Source organism: Onychostoma macrolepis, chromosome 07, assembly GCF_012432095.1.
Source record: "Onychostoma macrolepis isolate SWU-2019 chromosome 07, ASM1243209v1, whole genome shotgun sequence".
NCBI lineage: Eukaryota > Metazoa > Chordata > Actinopteri > Cypriniformes > Cyprinidae > Onychostoma > Onychostoma macrolepis.
Window position 1 is genome coordinate 15,466,765 of NC_081161.1, and position 18,420 is coordinate 15,485,184.

Consider the following 18,420-nt stretch of genomic DNA (forward strand, 5'->3'; position numbering starts at 1 on the left):
ACATTTAAAAAACAACAACAACACCAGACTTTTATAGAGTGAATGGCCGTAACCTTAGTGATCTGTGTTACATAATCGGATCCCAGTGGTCTATATCATTTGAGAAGATTAAAGTTGGCTCAGTGCTTATTGTGACCATGACCGTGTATGTGCCTGAAAGAGATGGGCCAAAAAGAGATGAGAAAATGTGCTATTTCTCACCCAGTCCCAGAGTGTGTGCGTGTATGAGATGTAGCCTAAAATAAAGGACATCCAGCTCTACTTTACATGCCTGCAGCAAATTCTGGCCCAATTTGACTAATTAAAACCAGTTTGATTGATGTTTACACACATACACAGTTTATTCTTACAATGTTTCTGCACTCAGCCAAATCAAACACATAAACTGGTTCATCTCTAATAGGCTGGCAACAGAATGGCCAAGAATGAACTTGTCATCCAGGGCAGTCTCATAAGGGAAACATAACTGTAGCGATTTATAGCCTTGCACCACCAAAAAGTCACTCAGGTGACATTCTCACCTCATTTCAGATGATTCCTTTAGACCTCTGCAACCTTTTATTATCATATGAACAATGCAGGGAATAATATCACATGTCTGAGTGAATCAAAACACGGAAGCCAAATCTTATCCTTATTCCTAAACATAACCTTACCAGCCAGGGTTGTCAGTCTGTCAAGCACTTAGCGGGTACCTTTTGCCAGTGTGCAGATATTCTAGGTTGCAACACTTTATGAATTATACTACCTAGGACAAAATAGGCAGATATAATTTAATCAGGAAGGACAAAAACAGCAAAAAGCAGCTAGATCTCCTTTTATGTTTCACAGAAGATAGAAATTATGGGTTTAAAATGTCATAATGGTAAGTAAAAGATGCCATCTTAATGTTTGAGTGAAGAAATCAGTGGAAATGATATAGATTAACTAGTGCTGTCAATCGATTAAAAAATTTAATCGCGTTAATCACAGTCATGGACTGTGATTAATCATGATTAATAGCAAATTTAAAATACTAGGATTTACTTGTAAATGTGTTGAAAAAGAAATGTATGACAAACTAGTTTAAGGAAACAGAACCTTTCACCCTTCCGCCAGGTATGAGACATAATCCTTATTATTCTTTTATCATTATTCTTTTGTTTTTATTCAGCCATTATCAGCCCTTATACTGGCAATAAAACGTTTACCAAGCCACATCGCTTCAATCCCAGTATACATTTACCCAACTATTATCAAAAGTATTTCTAAATAAATACAACAAAACATTTCTTGCGACCTTACGTGAAGTATTATGACAAAATGCATTATGAAGAAGAATTGGACCTGTTCTGCAGCTGCATTAGAGCTAATATTAGCATCATGCTACATAAGACAATTTATGAGATTAATAGTACACTTTTACTCAGAACTCACTTCAAACCACCATCGAGTGTTTGTAATAACTTCCTTTTACGATCACATGTGGAATTAGGTCGTTTACTGTTGTTAAAATATGCTATTTATAGCCTTTTATATCGCTGCACAAATTAGCATTTCAGATGTGCACATTCATCTCAAGAAAATCACATACAGTCCATATCTATCGTAATCGTGTGTTTATTATCTTATATAATCTATAGTGGCTGTTGTCATGTTTATTTCTGCTGCTCTGCTGAAACTCACGTTGTTTGTGATGTTACAACCGCCTCTCCGTTCTTAAATCGCCAGGGATACATTCCAAGTATAATACACATTAGTAAAAGGATCTATTTTTATTTTTATTTGTCTATATACACTTTGGGCAGCCGCAGTACATTAAAAAAGTAGCCCAAAAAACCGCAACCCACAGCTCTGTAATTTTTCCCACGACTGTATTTTCAAAATAAACCACTTGTGCCGTTACTGGCAACACTGGTTCGCTGTACCCTCATCACACAATGATAGATAACCTTCCGCGCTGCGATGACGGGAAGAAGTTGGGGTTAAACCTTATCAAATGATTAATCTGCGTTAAAAAAAAATGTACGCGTTAAAATTTTTTTATTAATCGCATGCGTTAATGCGTTAGCGCGTTAACGTTGCCATCCCTAATATTAACACTAATTCAACAGATTATGTTACAAGAAAAACCTATTGGGGCATATAGATATATGTTGGAAAGATTTTCTTCTGTTTGAAGAATTTCAAAGATTTCACCCACCCACCATTTTCTTCCATATTTAGTATAATTCACAATTATTGTCGCACAAAACACTGTCCTTAATTTGTGAGGAAGAGGATGACCACTCAAACAGTCAAACAGTATTTACAACTTCATCTCATTACATGAACGTCTCTCGTCTTCAGCAAAGCACTGGATTTGCTAGAGGCATAATTAAATTTGGTCATTTGCAGTACAACAGTCATGATATTGTTAAATGAATTCTAGGGTAATTAAAACCTCTCAGTTGACTAGACTTCAAGGCTAAATGCAGTTAAGTTTGATTACCTAATTGGTACGCATAATGTTCTGCAATATTCGCTAAAATCAGTTGTATGTGTTCCTGCTAACTTCAAATATACTAGCGGACCTTATCTGGCAATTTGCCAGTCGCACAAGCTAATGAATTAGTCCAGAACAACTTGTTGGCATGGTAACAAGTAATGCCACCTGGCTTTGGAAGCCAATTGGAGTTGTTGACTGTCAGAATGACAGAGATTTGTTTGCAGTGATTTATAAGGACTTGCCACAGCTCGAAAAGAAAACAAATCTGTAGATCATTCTGAGGGCAGCATTAAAAGGTAGAACATGAATTTGAACATGATGAAGGTTAACCCTATCAAAAAGCCCAGATAACCTCAGAAGACTAAAGCTATTTGTTTCTATTCTTCTAGAACATTTTATTTACTCTGCTCAACAAAAAGGATTTTGGTTTTGTTGGCCTATTAAATAGAATAGATCAGCCCCAAAATAAAATTCTCAGATTTCATCAAAAATATCTTAAGTTGTGTTCCGAAGATGAACAAAGGTCTTACGGTTTGGAATGACATGAGGGAGAGTAATTAATGACATAATTTTCATTTTTGTGTGAACTATCCCATATAGCTTTCATATATCATATTTTTAAGCTTTAAGAAAAAGTGCCTACATTTTTTGCAAAACTCGAAAAATGTACATATACATAAACCAACATCTTTTATTTCTTTTAACACAAATTATGATTATAGTTGCAGTTTATTGATTATCGATCCTTGCACGCCATTCACCGGCCATTTAATTTCCAAACGGCCATGACACACACAATAAATTTAATACAACATTGCTAGAATCAGTTTCATCTGTTTTGGACAATACTGAATGCGTTTTTAGTGGCACACACTGGACTTTTCACATTGAAAGAGTATCGAAATGTGCAAGATGCAACGTAAACATCATTTTGTAGAAATGTCGCCACAGGCACGTTTTTCCAATGAGCCTGGGTTACTATTTTCTGACCCAGCTTGGCATATGCGCAGAAATTAATCACGCTATTTCAGTTCCTGCATTTGTTTTTCTTTACAATGCACCAGCAAAGGAACAGAGAATGTTCACTCTTCACAACTTTATCGTTTTAGTTTCCTGAACCACTGACCAACCCTGCTGAGAGCTTCAGCTACCTACTTTCTATTCTCTTCGCTCACACCCAGCTTCTCTCTTTGTCTTGATCTCTTTCAGCGGTGCATGGCTTGCACTTTTCATCTCCCCTGCAGTGCAAAGCCCACACTGGAGATAACAGCCAGTGCTAACACAAGACATACATACCACAGACCAGCTTCACACTGTGAATGCCAAGTGCTAACTAGAGGCAAAGATGTTAGCGTTTCCAGCACGCGTATGTGTAATGTTCTTTTTAGGTTCTCTTGAGCCTAGCAAGATGTCTTACAGCGCTATGATAAAATAATGTAAAAAAAAAAAAAAAAAAGAAAAAAAAAATTCCCTCATATTTCTCCAACTCCCTCTCAAGCCATCTCTGAAAATTTGTCAGCAATGTTCTAAATCTTAACAACAGCTAACTTTATTTTTTTTTATGTCCAGATTAAGAGCTTTTATGCACTTTGTAAGGAAATATCCTTCCTCATTTATATAGATTTTTTCTTTGTTACAGACTCAAATGCCAGCAGCCCTTTTGCCTTAAGCTTTTGGCCATAGTAGTGGAAAAAAAAAAAAAACCTGAACAGGGTGCTTTAATCAAAACCCTCTGCTTAACTACAAGTCCACACATTGTACATATTGTCAGCTAATGGTTTGTTTATGCTGGCTTTCAGTATTCTGGGTGGCCTGTCGTAATTTGTTAACAGCAAATAACATAGGGTTCGACAGAGAGGCACTTAGCAGCCACATAAAGCTAAATAAATAAATAAATGGAAATGAATAAAACAAGGACATGCGTCCAGCGTAAATACATCATTTAGACGATAGCAGTGACCGGATACAAATAAGACTGCTAATCACAAAGACTTAGATGAGGCAGGGAAAGCAGTTAGAGAATGAGTAGAAGGACAAATAATTGGGAATAAATGGAACTATGTAAATTCTCGGATAAAAATGTTAAAGAAGAATGTGAAGGAAAGACAAAACAATGGGGGAAAGAGAGTCCCATTTCCATTTCAATCAATAATTGTTGCCTTGACAATTAACAAGTGTGACATCAAACGCAATCAACTTAATCAGCCATAGCAAAACAGAAGCACCAACAATCATTGAAGATACAAATTTAGAATCTCTGTTCTTCTCAATTAACATTTCAGCGTAACCTCATAGTAACCTCTCCTACATGTTCATGCCCACTGAACAGCACAACACAAGACAGATGTGTGGGCTGCCTGTGAATCTGGAATCATGTACAAATGTAAGTGTGCATGCTAAACAAAATCGCTCATTGCTTTTCCAAAGCCCTTCCCATGCATCTGGGAAGGCACGGAATGAATTAGTTACAAAGGTACATTACAGATGTTGTGACAGAATGACTTCGTCATCATCTATTGTTATCATCTGTCTCTGGCTAGAAGATGTACACTGAAAATAAAGAAAACAATAAAAACTATTTATTTTGAATTGAGTTGATTTATTTTCTATCGAGAATAGTTACAAGCAATTCCATTTCAGATCTGTTCTTTCTGTTAAACTTTGAATTAATAATAACAAAAAATAAAAATAAAAATCCTGAAAAAGCTTTGCAATCACAGGAATACATTACTTTATAAAAGCAGTTATTTAATATTGTAATAATATTTCACAATATTACTGTTTTTACTATATTTTTGATAAAATAAATAGAGCCTTGGGGAACAAAAGAGTTTTCTTTCAATTAAAAAATAAAATAAAAATACCAATCTATAATTTTGTATTTTCCATATGAAATGCTCTAAATGATGGAATGTGGAAAAACGGAAAGTAAATACTAACATTTCAAAATTTATAGAAAGACTTCTGTATAAATACATAACTAAAGTCGCATTACTTGACAGTGATTTTAGTCTGTTTTAAATGTACTGAGAGAATTTTCCTCAAGGACAGAAAAGGGAGCTCATACAGAGTATGACCATTCACCCTCTAAATCTTGTCTGTGTCTGCAGCGGCAGTAAGAACCATGCTTGGTTCATTCTTCACATCTGTAGATGTGTGGCTAGCTTCACCATATCTCTCTTTTATGAGGTGATGCTGAATATGAAATGATCAATTATGCTCCATTTCTACAGAAGTGTGTTGCTGCGCCTCTGCACATAGTCAAGGGAGTTCTGCCACTCTCAAATATGAGTTTCGCAGGAAGTCTTGTTTTAGGAAAAAAAAACGGCTCAGATAGTTTATACTGGAGGGCCTTTCTATCCACACTAGAATTTATTATTAATTTTCTGTAATTACTGAGCATGGAGTAATGTGCATGTCCACAGTTATACTTTATCTTGCCATCTTTTGTGTACATTTCCATTTTTTTGGTGTAAGTCCATGATGTTTTTTTTTATCAGCTAATATATTCATTATGAATTCTATGTGGGCTCCCTCTTCTTCTTTCTAAAGCCACAGGAAGCAGAAGCCTTGGAGGATGAGAGGAGATTACAAGGGGTTTTGTGTGTTTTTTTGTGAGAGGTCGACCTTTAAGGCCGAGCAGTGTAATGATCTCTTACACCTTGTCTGTGTCTCCGGTTGCAGTAGAGAGTATAATTGAGGTGTAGATATAAAAGGAAGATCATTAAAACTGCTATTTCTCTTTCTTGCCCTCACCTTTGGATCCCTCTCCATTGTTTTTCTTTCTTCCTACTACTACCTTCCTACTGTCCTGAGACCTTTGGCTGAAAACAAGCCTGCTTTTGGTTCAGGGTTTAAAAAGAAAGCCTGGTACCTGCATATTTTTGGCAGCACCACAATGTGTGTCCTAAGAATATTTTGGTGGTATTTTTTTTAAAAGAAATATCAAATAAGCCACTGGACTAAGTCTAAATGTGTGTGCCTTTGAGTTTGACACCTGTACATGAAAGTATCAGAGGGCAAGTGCTTCTCATGAAACATAAAGCAGGCAAACATTAAATTCCAAACATGGACAAGACCTCTAGATTCAGACACACTCAGGATTAAGAGCAAAGTTAACTTCTAACCTGATTCAATTTTTTATATTTGGCATATATATCCGGAGTGTCTACTAGACATAAATCTGGAAGAATGTTTCCATTGAATTAAAACATACAGTCACCAATATGAATGTACACGATCACAAGATTTGAAAGCTATTTCAATCATATGCTGTCAGAAGACAAAATCAAAATTCTTTTGCTAACTTTTTGTCATGAGATAATATTTGCATAAATTGGACAAAAGGCCTATCAGGATGGCAAAAATGGCAAACCACATAGCCAACAGATTCAGGAGAACTCAAGGATTCAGATGAAAAAGATAATTTTGATTAGCTATGAGAACATCCTACCCAAGTCTGGTGTATCCGAGACACTTTCAGAGAAGAAAAAATGTGAATAATAATACAAAAATATAAATAAATACAATATTTTCCACCACCAGCAGCGCTTCAGTGGACCGCTTAAATATTTCATGTTTCTTTATATATATTCTTTTTTGGTAGATCATTGTGCAATACACAAAATAACATGCAGTGAGCCGATGAGTCAAGGCCCTATCCATATGCTTAGCACTTTGGCTTGAGTATGAGTTTGTGTGTCAAGTGTCGCAGGAATAGTTGCCGACACTCTTTGATGTTGGATGCTTGAAACGCCACCGCTGTCCAGATTCCCCCTGATACACTCATCCATCCCAGTACAGCGAAACCCCTCAGATCACAGCATAAAAGCTCAAACCTACAAAAAAACATTTTTTTATCCCTCTTTTTGGATTTCCACTCATCCTTATCCATCTACCCACTCAGTCCTCTCTCTCTCAATCTTGACTTTTTGTTGCTGCTTTCAAAGGCGGTCACAGCAATTCCCAACCGCAAAATCCCCATTAAGCTTCAAAGCTCCGTTTACTCCTCCCTCTTCAACATGTACATATGTGTGTGCATGTGTGTGACAGAGCGCTTTACTGGAAGGTGTTCAGCTCATGTGTGTGCATGTGTGTGACAGAGCGCTTTACTGGAAGGTGTTCAGCTCATAAGCATGTAACTAGGTAAACAAACACACATACTCACTTCTGAAATGCGAACATTACCTTTAGCAATTTTTTAATTGCTGATTAATGGGTCAAATTAAGATTTTAAGACGGGTGCAGAGGCTAGTGTCGCGACTTCCTTCCTTCGAGGAGGAAGGAAGGAAGCACGAGTCAAAGGGAGGTAGGCAAGACCTAAGGGAGGTGATAAAGACGAGGCGTTTTCAACGCTCTCTTCCGGACCAGAGTAAGACCTGAACATCTACTCCCCTCCCTCGGGGGGCCTTACATCTGCTCTCATCTTCCCCTCTCTAATTCCCCTGTAACCACCATCAACTCCACCTGACCGAGGTTAGGTGGGAACCTCCTGCGCTCAAATTTCAGTCTCTCATGTTGGACCTATGATGTTTTTGGTCAGGTTCTATGTCTCTTAGAAACTACCTTACCGGACCCGAGGCTTCTTCGGACTTCGCCTCCGGAACTGAGCTCATGCACGGGAACCATGGTGGGTGAGTACAAGTTGCTTTGAGAGGCTGCACCGACTGAGACGCCCTACCCATGGGAGGGTCTGTTATGAGCTCGCCACACCTGGGCAGATCAGGTCTTCCTCCTCTCTACTCGGAAGTTAGAAACCTGCCCCTGGGGCATTGACCACTCACTTCTGTTGAGTGTATTGAGCTCCGTGACAGCATCATCAGACAACTGGCCACTTGCTGTCTCCTTGATGAGTTGTCCGAGTGGGCTGAGCCTAGCAATGGCTTGAGCATTGCCCTCAGCCAGGCGCCTGAGGTGTCCCCCCTACTGGGTCCTCTATGCCTTGGAGCTCTATTTAGAAGCAACCTCAGATTGTAAGGCCTCTCTCTGCCTCCCTGCTGAGTTGTTCTTTTCTCTGTATGGGCTTAGTACTGCTCCCCTCAGTCAGAGGGTCACCTACGAGCACGTCATGCCAAAGCTGAGCATCCAAGTCCCTCTCCGATTTGAGAGTTGGGTCCAGAAGGGTCACCTATGAGCACGCTACCCCCTTCTGAGGGTTCTGAGTTCCCCCCTTACATTGAGGACTGAGTTCTTCACTTCCCAGAGCTCCTTGAACCAGAAACAACAGGGTCCTAGTCCCCTTCCTCTGCCCTCCTGATACGCTGAATTAATGTTTAAACTTGCAGTACACTTACACTTCAGAGTTATCTACAAGCACGCTGTAGGTCGAGCATTTGTCTCTACCTATGTATTCCAATGATACTTGAACAGGGTGTTACTACCAAGGGTCTGTTGAGACAGTTCCCTCAGCGAGCTCATGCAGAGCAAGTGGTAGGCCCTGGGTGACAGGCCAAGACCTAGTTACTATCCTAGGCGCTTGGCCGTATCCCCTTAAAGGAATCTCTTCTTCTGATTCCAAGCCTTCGAGCTCTACCCGGCCCCTAACAGGTAAGTTGTGGCATGTTGTGGTTTTTGTATGTATGCTTCAGACACGGGTCACGCTGACGGCGTTCCCCAAAGCGACCCAGTGTCTTGTTCTAACAACGGCTTACAATGGAAGTCAAAGGTCACTAAAACTGTTACCAAAATTCTTCTGCTGAGTGTGAGTTCAGCAGAAGAAAGTCAAACAAATTCAGAATGGCATAAGGGTGGGTAAATAATGACATATTTTTTATTTTTGGGTGAAAAAACCCCTTGAGGTGGATGTTTGTCTGTCATTTCTGTACAACTACTGTCACCAAACAAGTACTGTGTGCTATTGCTTTAACAGAGTCACAGAGCCACAGTGTTTACACTTTTTCTCAGAGGAATCAGCCTATAAATGGCTTACTTACAGTTGTCTCTGCATATTAAGCTGGAATAGAAGAAAAATGACACACTTCAGCTCTAACTCTGATCTGTGTGAGCGTGCATTATGTGTGAGATTCGGGCTGTATACTTCTGATGTGATTCTTTAAGAAACAGCTGTTTGGAGTGTAAGACCATTACTCATACTCTCAATGTTACTGTATCTTCCCTAAAACGAATATCTCCCTCTCTATTCCTCTCCAAAGGCTTTTTCCATCTTATTGTGCCTGTCCCTCCTACTCTCATCTCTCAATTTCCTTCTTCCTCCCACTTTTCTCCCTGCTCTCTTTCTCTGCTGAGATCTCGGCTCTTTTGATATGAATGATACATGTATTCCTTAATGATCTTTCTGTCTGATCTTTCCATCACTGCAACAATTCTCATTAATGATTAATCTCAAAGTCTTCCATACACAACAAACCGCAATACTCAAACTACACACAAACAACTGAACATGCACCAACTTTACCTAAGAGCCAATTAAATGAATGCAGCACGTAAGCCAATTAAATGCATGAAGCATCAGCTGAAGATCAAGTCAAATCCTACAAAGACTGATGGAAATGAAGATGAGGCAAAGAGAGATTTCCAAGTAATGATTGTTTAATTTAAGACTAACTTATATTTTTATGATAGAATATGTTTTTCACTAGTGAATGAATGAACGATTTGACCGTTTCAAGATTTATTTTTTCTTTTCTTTTTACATTTAAGTAGTCAATTTAAAAATGTAACCACAACATGATTCAAGCAATATTTTCTTTATTAATCATTAAAGAAACAAATCCACTTGTTAAATATCTTTGCAAAAAAGATTCTTCAAATATGAAAGCACATATCGTACAAACTTGTCTTAAACATACAGTATATATGTTCAGAAATAATGTAAGAAAAATGCTAAAAAGTCTCTTTGCATTGCACTGCATGCTGCTTTTCTATACTCGCATCTGGCGATATGTTCTACTTACTGTTCTTCATAGAGCATGACACACGTGAGCGGTTAATAAATTAGCATGTGCTTAGTGAATGCGACATTTTAAGAAACTCTCTATTTAACACTAGAAGCGCCAGAATTCCAAAACTACTAGAACAGCCGTGAGCGGTCATTTTGACCGCTATATTATAAACTCTATAATCTCTAAATAAATTGCCCAAATGAGAGATTAATGTATTAACTGTGTTAGGATATCTTTAAAAAAAAACAAATAACACCAACATGTAGACTTTTTATTTAGTTAAAAATGATAATTATAAATTTAGAAATATTCGCATCATTTCATAGTAAAATGTAATTATTGCATATTCAGTATTTCTCTGTATTTATTTTACATAACTCAGAACAACAAAATAACATTTAAAATGATCTATTTGATTATGATTTTTTTTTTACAACATTTATGATACATTATAACACAGAACATAAGCTGGAAACAAGCAGCTCTAAAGTTAAAAAGAGTCACGAACGAAGTTTGGAACCATAAAACAATTACGCTACAAATTTTATATTAAATAAATATATCTATATCATGCTCGGCTATTTAAGATTCACAGTCAACACAAGTTACTTCTGTTCTTCTCGCACAATTTCCACACACGGGTTTGTGGCATTTGCAACAGGTGTCGCGCGCTTTATTTTGTTTGCAGATTCTCCGCACCTGGCACTGTCTCCGTTTGGTGTCAGTTGCGGGGTTGATTGTGCTTTTGGTTGGGACCTTGTGTCAACTGCGATGCTGCCATTTTTAAAAGGCAATAATAATTTGTAGTCCAAGAATTTGTATTTATAATCAAATGAGCATATGCTAATAGTACTGGAGACGCTGACAGAGACAATAAACCGCTGGAAAGAACAATAGAATCACATGAGATTTAAAGCGGTCAATATGACCGTTATGGCTTTAATAGGTAGAAATGCTCATATTTTTTTTGCCTTTTATGTAATTTATATAAAATCTATTGTAAGTAAAAATAGAAACACTTTTAGGAAAAGTAACAAACCAGCAAGATTGTATTTTTTTATTCAACAAAGTTATTGTACATATACATTTCAAAACGGTCATTTTGACCGTCATGGCAGTTCTAGTGTTAACGCAGTTATCCATTGCATAACAGCACTGTAATTTTTAGAGCTTGACAGCCCATGGCCACTTTATGCTTTCATTGTATTAGAAAAGTGCAGCATGAACATTCTTCAAACTTTCTCCATGGAGTCACATTGTCGCAATGATCTGGAACAACATGAGGGTGAGTAAATGACAGAACACGTGAGTGCTCCAGAGTGGGCACGGTTTAGCCTGTAGCAGATTCGGCATGTTGGTGTTCTCAATCGCTCCACGATCACTCTGATACTGCTCCATCATGAGCATAAAATATGAACGATAAGTGGAAAACCTGGAGTGGAGCTGAAATGGAGTGATTACAGAACACTTTAAGCGGGAGGGGGAACTGCTGTTGCTCTGCTCGGCTCACACACTCTGGGAAATAATGACAGAATTTTCATTTCTGGGGAAACTAACCCTTTAAGCTCAAGTGATCCTACTGATCTATTTTATGCGAGTGTTATTCTCCAGTTCATTTTCTCAGCACAGATAAGCACTTCAAGCACAGATAAGGCTGCCTAACTTTCCATGAGCCTGTGTTATTGTTATACACTGCAGTCTGATCTTACTCTATCTCCAAAGTTCACTGATTTCTGTTGCCTGTTCATAAAGTGTCTCCAGATAGCAGTGAAAGGCAGATAATGGTTGAAAGAGATGATCGGATGCAAAGATGGAAAACATGCTAGGAAGAATAGAAGAAGCAAGAAAACGTAAAGACAGATTGAGACTGAGCTGTAAGGCACATCAGAAGACCATCTGGCTTTGATTTAATGCTTCCTGAATGGTCTTTCTTCAAAGATACACTTCACCAAAAGCTTCCCCTCTCTTTCCCTTATCATGTTATTCCTCTTTCTCTCCTGCACTCATCTCGTTGTCCTTGCAATCATTTTTCAACCATAGCATCATCTCTGAAAATACGCCGGCAAACAAACAAGTCACATCAAAACCAAGTAAGAAATGGCTCAAAGCAAGAAAAGCCACAGACAGACAAGCTCTCAGCACAGAAACCTTTTCAAGTATATTAGACTGCTACTTCAGCACATCCCTCTCTTTTCCTCAGTCTTTCAAATGCTGCCGTCTTCATGCTCTCCATATATCCTCTCCCAGAGAAGAGACACATCTTTTTCAAATTTGCACTTTTGTGGGTACATCTAAAGAAGACTTCAGCAACTTTCATTTGTACAGAAAACCCTAAAGGCATAGTGGATCAGATCACATTAGATGTGGCACATTCTCAAAGTGAATGTGATGATTTATCATGTAATATTTGCATACTTTCAAGGGGAAGTTTTAGTGTTAAAACACTTTCTCCTATATCCCAGTGTAATTTGCAGAAACAACTATAAAGAAGCCATTCATAGGCTGATTTCTGAAAAGAGCGAACACTGTGAATGTTGGGTTAAGGAATGGTGTGCTTTTTTTTTTTGCACATCCATATGATGCTGCTAATTATGGAAGACTGTGAGTTCATTTCTAGTGATTGATACCTTTTTTTTATTGTATCTTTTATTGTATCTCTATTTTATTTTTTTTATTATTGTATCTTTAGTTAACTTTACATTTAACTAAATTTTAATTTAGTTCATCCATAAATTAAAATTTCATTTCATTGTTTACTCAAGGCTTTTTCTTTTATTTGTGGAATATAAAATATATTTTGAGAAATGTCTCAGGACTATGTTTATATATATATATATATATATATATATATATATATATATATACAAATAAATAATTTTATTAACTATCCATTTTATTAACTCTCTTGAATTTATGACTTTATATCTCTTAATTGCAACTTCACATCTTGCAATTGTCCCTTCATATCTCATACTTAATGTTTTATTTTAAACAGTTACCTTTTTTACTCTTTGTTGGAAACATGCGTCCACAGTTAGTGACATAAAATTCACACACACACACCACTGACACATTTTTTTCAGTAACACCAATAATTTTACGGCACTTATAATGTGCAAACTAGTAATTTGTATACAATTGTAATTTTTACATTGTTATTACATTAATAGGAAATATACTAATAGTGAGTTCTTCATTCATTGTCACTGCAATTAACAAATTATTATTGTTTAGCTTATATGTAATGAGTTAAATAATGCTTTTTATCCAATAATTAACAACCTGTTAACTATAACTTACTATAGTCCTTACTTAAGATTAAGTCATAGAAAATACTAAAATTGCCATTAGTTAGGTGCTTTAAACCTAGCTTTATTAGACATAAATTGCATTAACAGTGAGTGTTCCTAAAATGTTTCCAAATACATTAGGCATAAATGTGTATCAATTGACTTTATAACAACTCCTTTAAAATCAAACTGGTCTCTGTGCTCATATTTGTAGGTAAAAAAAAATAATAATAAAAAAATAAAATTTACAAACTATGATTATAAACTATAAACTAATTTTATTGCATAATTATGAATTGTTAATCATTTTATTTGGAATACAAAATTCTATGTAAATGCATATTAAATGATTAATCCATTTTTATCAAAGCATTATATTATATGTTCTATAAATATTCAAAAGAGTACACTGCTCCTCAGATATCAAAAACTAACATCAAATAAATTTGAATACATTTGCACGCTATTGTCACTCATTCAGAATGCTTAACGACTAATGGGATAACCTACAGTATGTATATATTTCAACTTAAAAACGAATCATTTTTGTTTTGAGCAGTGTGCAGTGACCGTAAAAGCTCTGGGCTCGCTGCATTGCGCGGAGGTGGTTTTCAGCTTTGGCATCGACAGGTCTTTCTCTTTCTCTCCCAAATGCGAAAAACACTGCAACCAGTGCCTCTTCTTAGAAAGACATGCTTGTTGGTGACAGTTGCTATGGGCACTACCAACTCACACGTCATTTACAGTTACCATCTCTCCCACTGTGTTGCTCTTTTGCCTGTTCTGCCACCTCGTGCACCCCCCACTCCTTTCTCTTCTCCTCCTTATGTACATTTACTCCCCACTTCATGCACACACACTACATTTGCTCCAACAGTTTTCAGGTCGGTGTGATCTGGTGTTCAGACATCTCGTCTATAAAGATAACGAGTGTCAGGAGAGATTCCACTGGTGAAATATTGCAGGCAGAATAATTCATTCTGGCTAATTGGACGGTGTCTGATCGGCTGATGAAACTAGCTCTGCTCTGCCAGTATGGTATGACTAGTGTACAATTTTTTTTTTGACACAAGAGACTTACGGGGATCTGAAATATGGCCATTTTGGTCAGTCACATAAAAAATACAAACACAAATACAAACTGATTGAGTACAGTTGTACAAACATCCAAAAAAGCCTGAATGACAGTAGTCATTATTGGGCTAATCTTGATCATTTCAAGAGATTCATAACCCTGAAATATGACAGCCAACTGAGAGATTAGGCTATTATGCAAAATGCTTTGGGGCATGTGAGAAACTGGCATGACTGCAATAACAACAACATTGACTAATAAATGTTCTGAGTCACCAAGCCCTTGTTTTAAATAATATCAACATACTGACAGCAACTTAAAGACACCCAACTCTTGTTCCACATGGCTGCATACTACACATCAAATATGCTCTGACTGACTGTGGTTGTGTAACATTATGCAGTATTTTTGCTTTCGGCTTGGACATACAAGCCTTTTGCCAATGTACCTTATTTTCTGTCCTTCAGGCCTGTTTATTAGTCAACAGTCTTTCAAAAAAGTCCCTTCTCTCTGTAATATCTGTATGCACTTGTCTACTGCTGGTTGCGACAGTCTCAGATCTCTATAAAAAGGTGCCTTTATGTCTTAGGAACCTCTCATCCCTTGGGCTTCTGTGGATTTTTGAAACAGCGACACTGTCAAAGGGCTTGTCTGATACAAAAGAAGTAGAAATTTTTAGAAGTCAGGGAGCCTCAAAGCCTAAATGTGTTCTCAGTTGACACAGGTAAACATAAATCACTAAATTCAACACAACATACATGAGATAAAACATCTGCGTGGAAACTCCCTTCCAACATTTCAATGTATGGCCTTAAATATGACCAAGGAGGTTCCTGGAGAAAGCTATACGTCAGCATTGTTACCTTTGAATGGATGTTTTTACAGCATTAAAACAGTTGATAACCAACCAACCTTGCATGTGACGCTCTGGGGTGCCATTAAAGCAGCCAATTCCTAAAGGATCGGTTTTACACCTACCTTAACACCACGAACTCTGAACTCGGTGAGCGCTCTGTGCATTTTGGTTGCCGCGGTGGGGTGGTCTTTGCCACTGGCTATGACTTTAACCAGCAGTGAGTCATAGTGAGGGGAGATGATGGCCCCCTGAAACGCAGATGCACTATCCAGACGAATGCCCATACCCTCTCCACTGCGAAACACCTGTTGAATAATGGGAGAGAAATAGAGATAAAGGTTTAAATCAGGAGAAATACTGCTAGAATGAGGATGTGTGTAAGTATAACAATACAGTTACAGTGCTGACACACAGGGTACAGGGAATATTTTAGGTTTTACAAGGTGCTGTGGTTTGTCTTCTAGTGCTATATTATCAATAAGATACATTATTTTAGCTTATGTAATATTTTGATGATCAACATCATGATGATCAGATTCAATCTATTTAATAGATACAATTATTAGCAATGCGTCATATGCTACCATTCAAAAGTTTGATGTCGGTAGGTTTTTAAGTGTTTTTGAATGTCTTTTTGTGCACCAAGGCTGCAAGGCTGTAAAAACAGCAGTACTGTGAAATATCATACAAATAAAAAACTGTTTTCTAATTAAGAAATTTCAAAATGTAATTAATTCCTGTGATGGCAAAGCTGAATTTTCAGCAGGCATTACTCCAGTCCTCAGTGTCACATGATTCTTCAGAAATCATTGTGAAATGCTGTTTTGGTTCTAAAGAAACATTTGTTATTAGTAAAGTTGAAAACATATAATAATTTTGTGGAATTCAGGATTCTTTGATGAGTAGAACATTTAAAAGAACAGCATTTATTTCAAATAGAAGCCTTTACTGTCATATATATATATATATATATATATATATATATATATATACTGTATATATATTAGAGATGTGCATCTCATGATTGAGGCCGATACGATACGCATCTCGATGCATAGCCAACGATACGATACATTAAAGATACAAATGAATCAGTATATGCCTCAAGGCCTGTTTCATAAAACAAGTTAACCAGATAAGCCAGGCTTATTTCAGTTACTCTGACTCATTGTCAAATGATTTGGATCCATAAAGCAAATTTAACATAGGCCTAGATCAAGCTTAGTCACTGTGGCAATTTATACTGGGAAACTAATCTGGTCTATGATAACCTGGTTTTATGACAGCTGTACCTTTTATAGTTTGCAGAACAGAGAGCAGAACATTAGAACATTACAATCTAAACTTGCTCTTTAAAACATTAAAATAACTCAATTAAAAGTTAAAATCACCGAATTAAAAATGAAAATAAATAATAAAGAAAATGACTATTTTAACTGCTATAAGAAACACATTAACTCATTTGGGCTTAGTAATTAGTACTGTAGGCTGATTTACCCATTACAATAGTCCCTTTACAGTTACTGCTATCATAAAAAATACACTTATATGTAGGTTTAAAATTCCACAAAAGACACATTCACTGTCCAACAACAAACATTTTAGCAAAATGTATATTTTACTCAGAATTATTGCGCTCCTACTATTCGATTGCACTCTGTCTGTTTAGCACGCATGGGTGCCGCGCAGCAGCCTCGTTGCTCTCGTGTGCCTCGCCCACTCCTGACAGTAAAATAGTTATGTTTGCATGACTTTCTAACATTTACAGATGAAAAATATACCTGTGACATGTCAGTCATGCACTGAGGAAAACACAACGTCTCAAATGCTTTAAACAGCATGGATATATTGTCTGTTTGCCATGGATCGATCTGATCGATCTAACTAACACACACACACATTTTAATTGGTTGGTAAAAAAAAGTAAACAAAAATAAATAAGCTAGGTAAAAAAATAATTAGTTGATGACAAAATAAATAACTTTTATGCTTCAAATAAAGCACAAATGTCTGTAATATTAGCAGTCTATAAAGTAATGTTTTATTTTTAAAAATACCCAAAACATTTGGAAATTTCTCTTCTTTCATTTCCAGGTAACTGTCATAAACAAGCAGGCCTGGTTTTAAGTGGGATTTGTTTTCCCACACATTAAAACACTCTTCCAGTATATGACACATTGGTTACTGTATCTATTAGGTGTGTTTGACTTTGGCTGTGCCTTGCCTTACTGATCAACAAGACTTACAACAGTCGGGGGAGATGGCAAAAGGTCACTTTTCAGCAAATACAGTAGGTTATGTGCTTCTTAATAGAGTGTTTAATATAAGAGTATATTATTTAAACAACAATAAAAAGGGATCTATTTATTTATCACTGTATGTCCATAAACATGACACAATACAACATCAATATTACATGACAAAGGGTTTTACTGTTATAAAATCACAAATTTGTGAGTATTAGGGGAGGTGAAAGTGTCAGAATAAACATGAAACACACGTCATCATTGTCGTCATTGAGTCGTGAATCGTGAAATAGCTGTTGTTATCAGAGCTCGTACAGCCACACTGAAGAAACTGCAAAGACTGAGCCAGCCAAATCGCTCTCTCAGGACCCTACTGGTCACAATAGCTCTAAAGCCTAACCACACACACACAGACATAAACTGCTTCAGCTACAATTAAAGCAACACTTTAATAAAGCTTTAATGTTTTCATTTTTCATTTCATGGGTATGTTCTTCAGTGCAGTGCCGTGTGCTGTAGAGCGTTGTGAGTCTCGGCATGCCTGCATTATTTATGCTGCAATCAGCCTGCTGTGCCACATATTAG

At 37.0% G+C, this 18,420-nt stretch overlaps 1 protein-coding gene across 3 annotated transcripts in view; it reads right to left on the reverse strand.

Annotated features, from left to right (window-relative positions):
- pcxb (pyruvate carboxylase b) overlaps positions 1-18,420 on the reverse strand; it is a 176,032-nt gene that overhangs the window by 72,032 nt on the left and 85,580 nt on the right. For all 3 annotated transcript variants that reach the window (XM_058781442.1, XM_058781443.1, XM_058781444.1), the window contains exon 10: positions 15,712-15,894. In XM_058781442.1, coding sequence (XP_058637425.1) covers positions 15,712-15,894 — 183 coding nt within the window. The remainder of the gene's footprint in view (positions 1-15,711; positions 15,895-18,420) is intronic.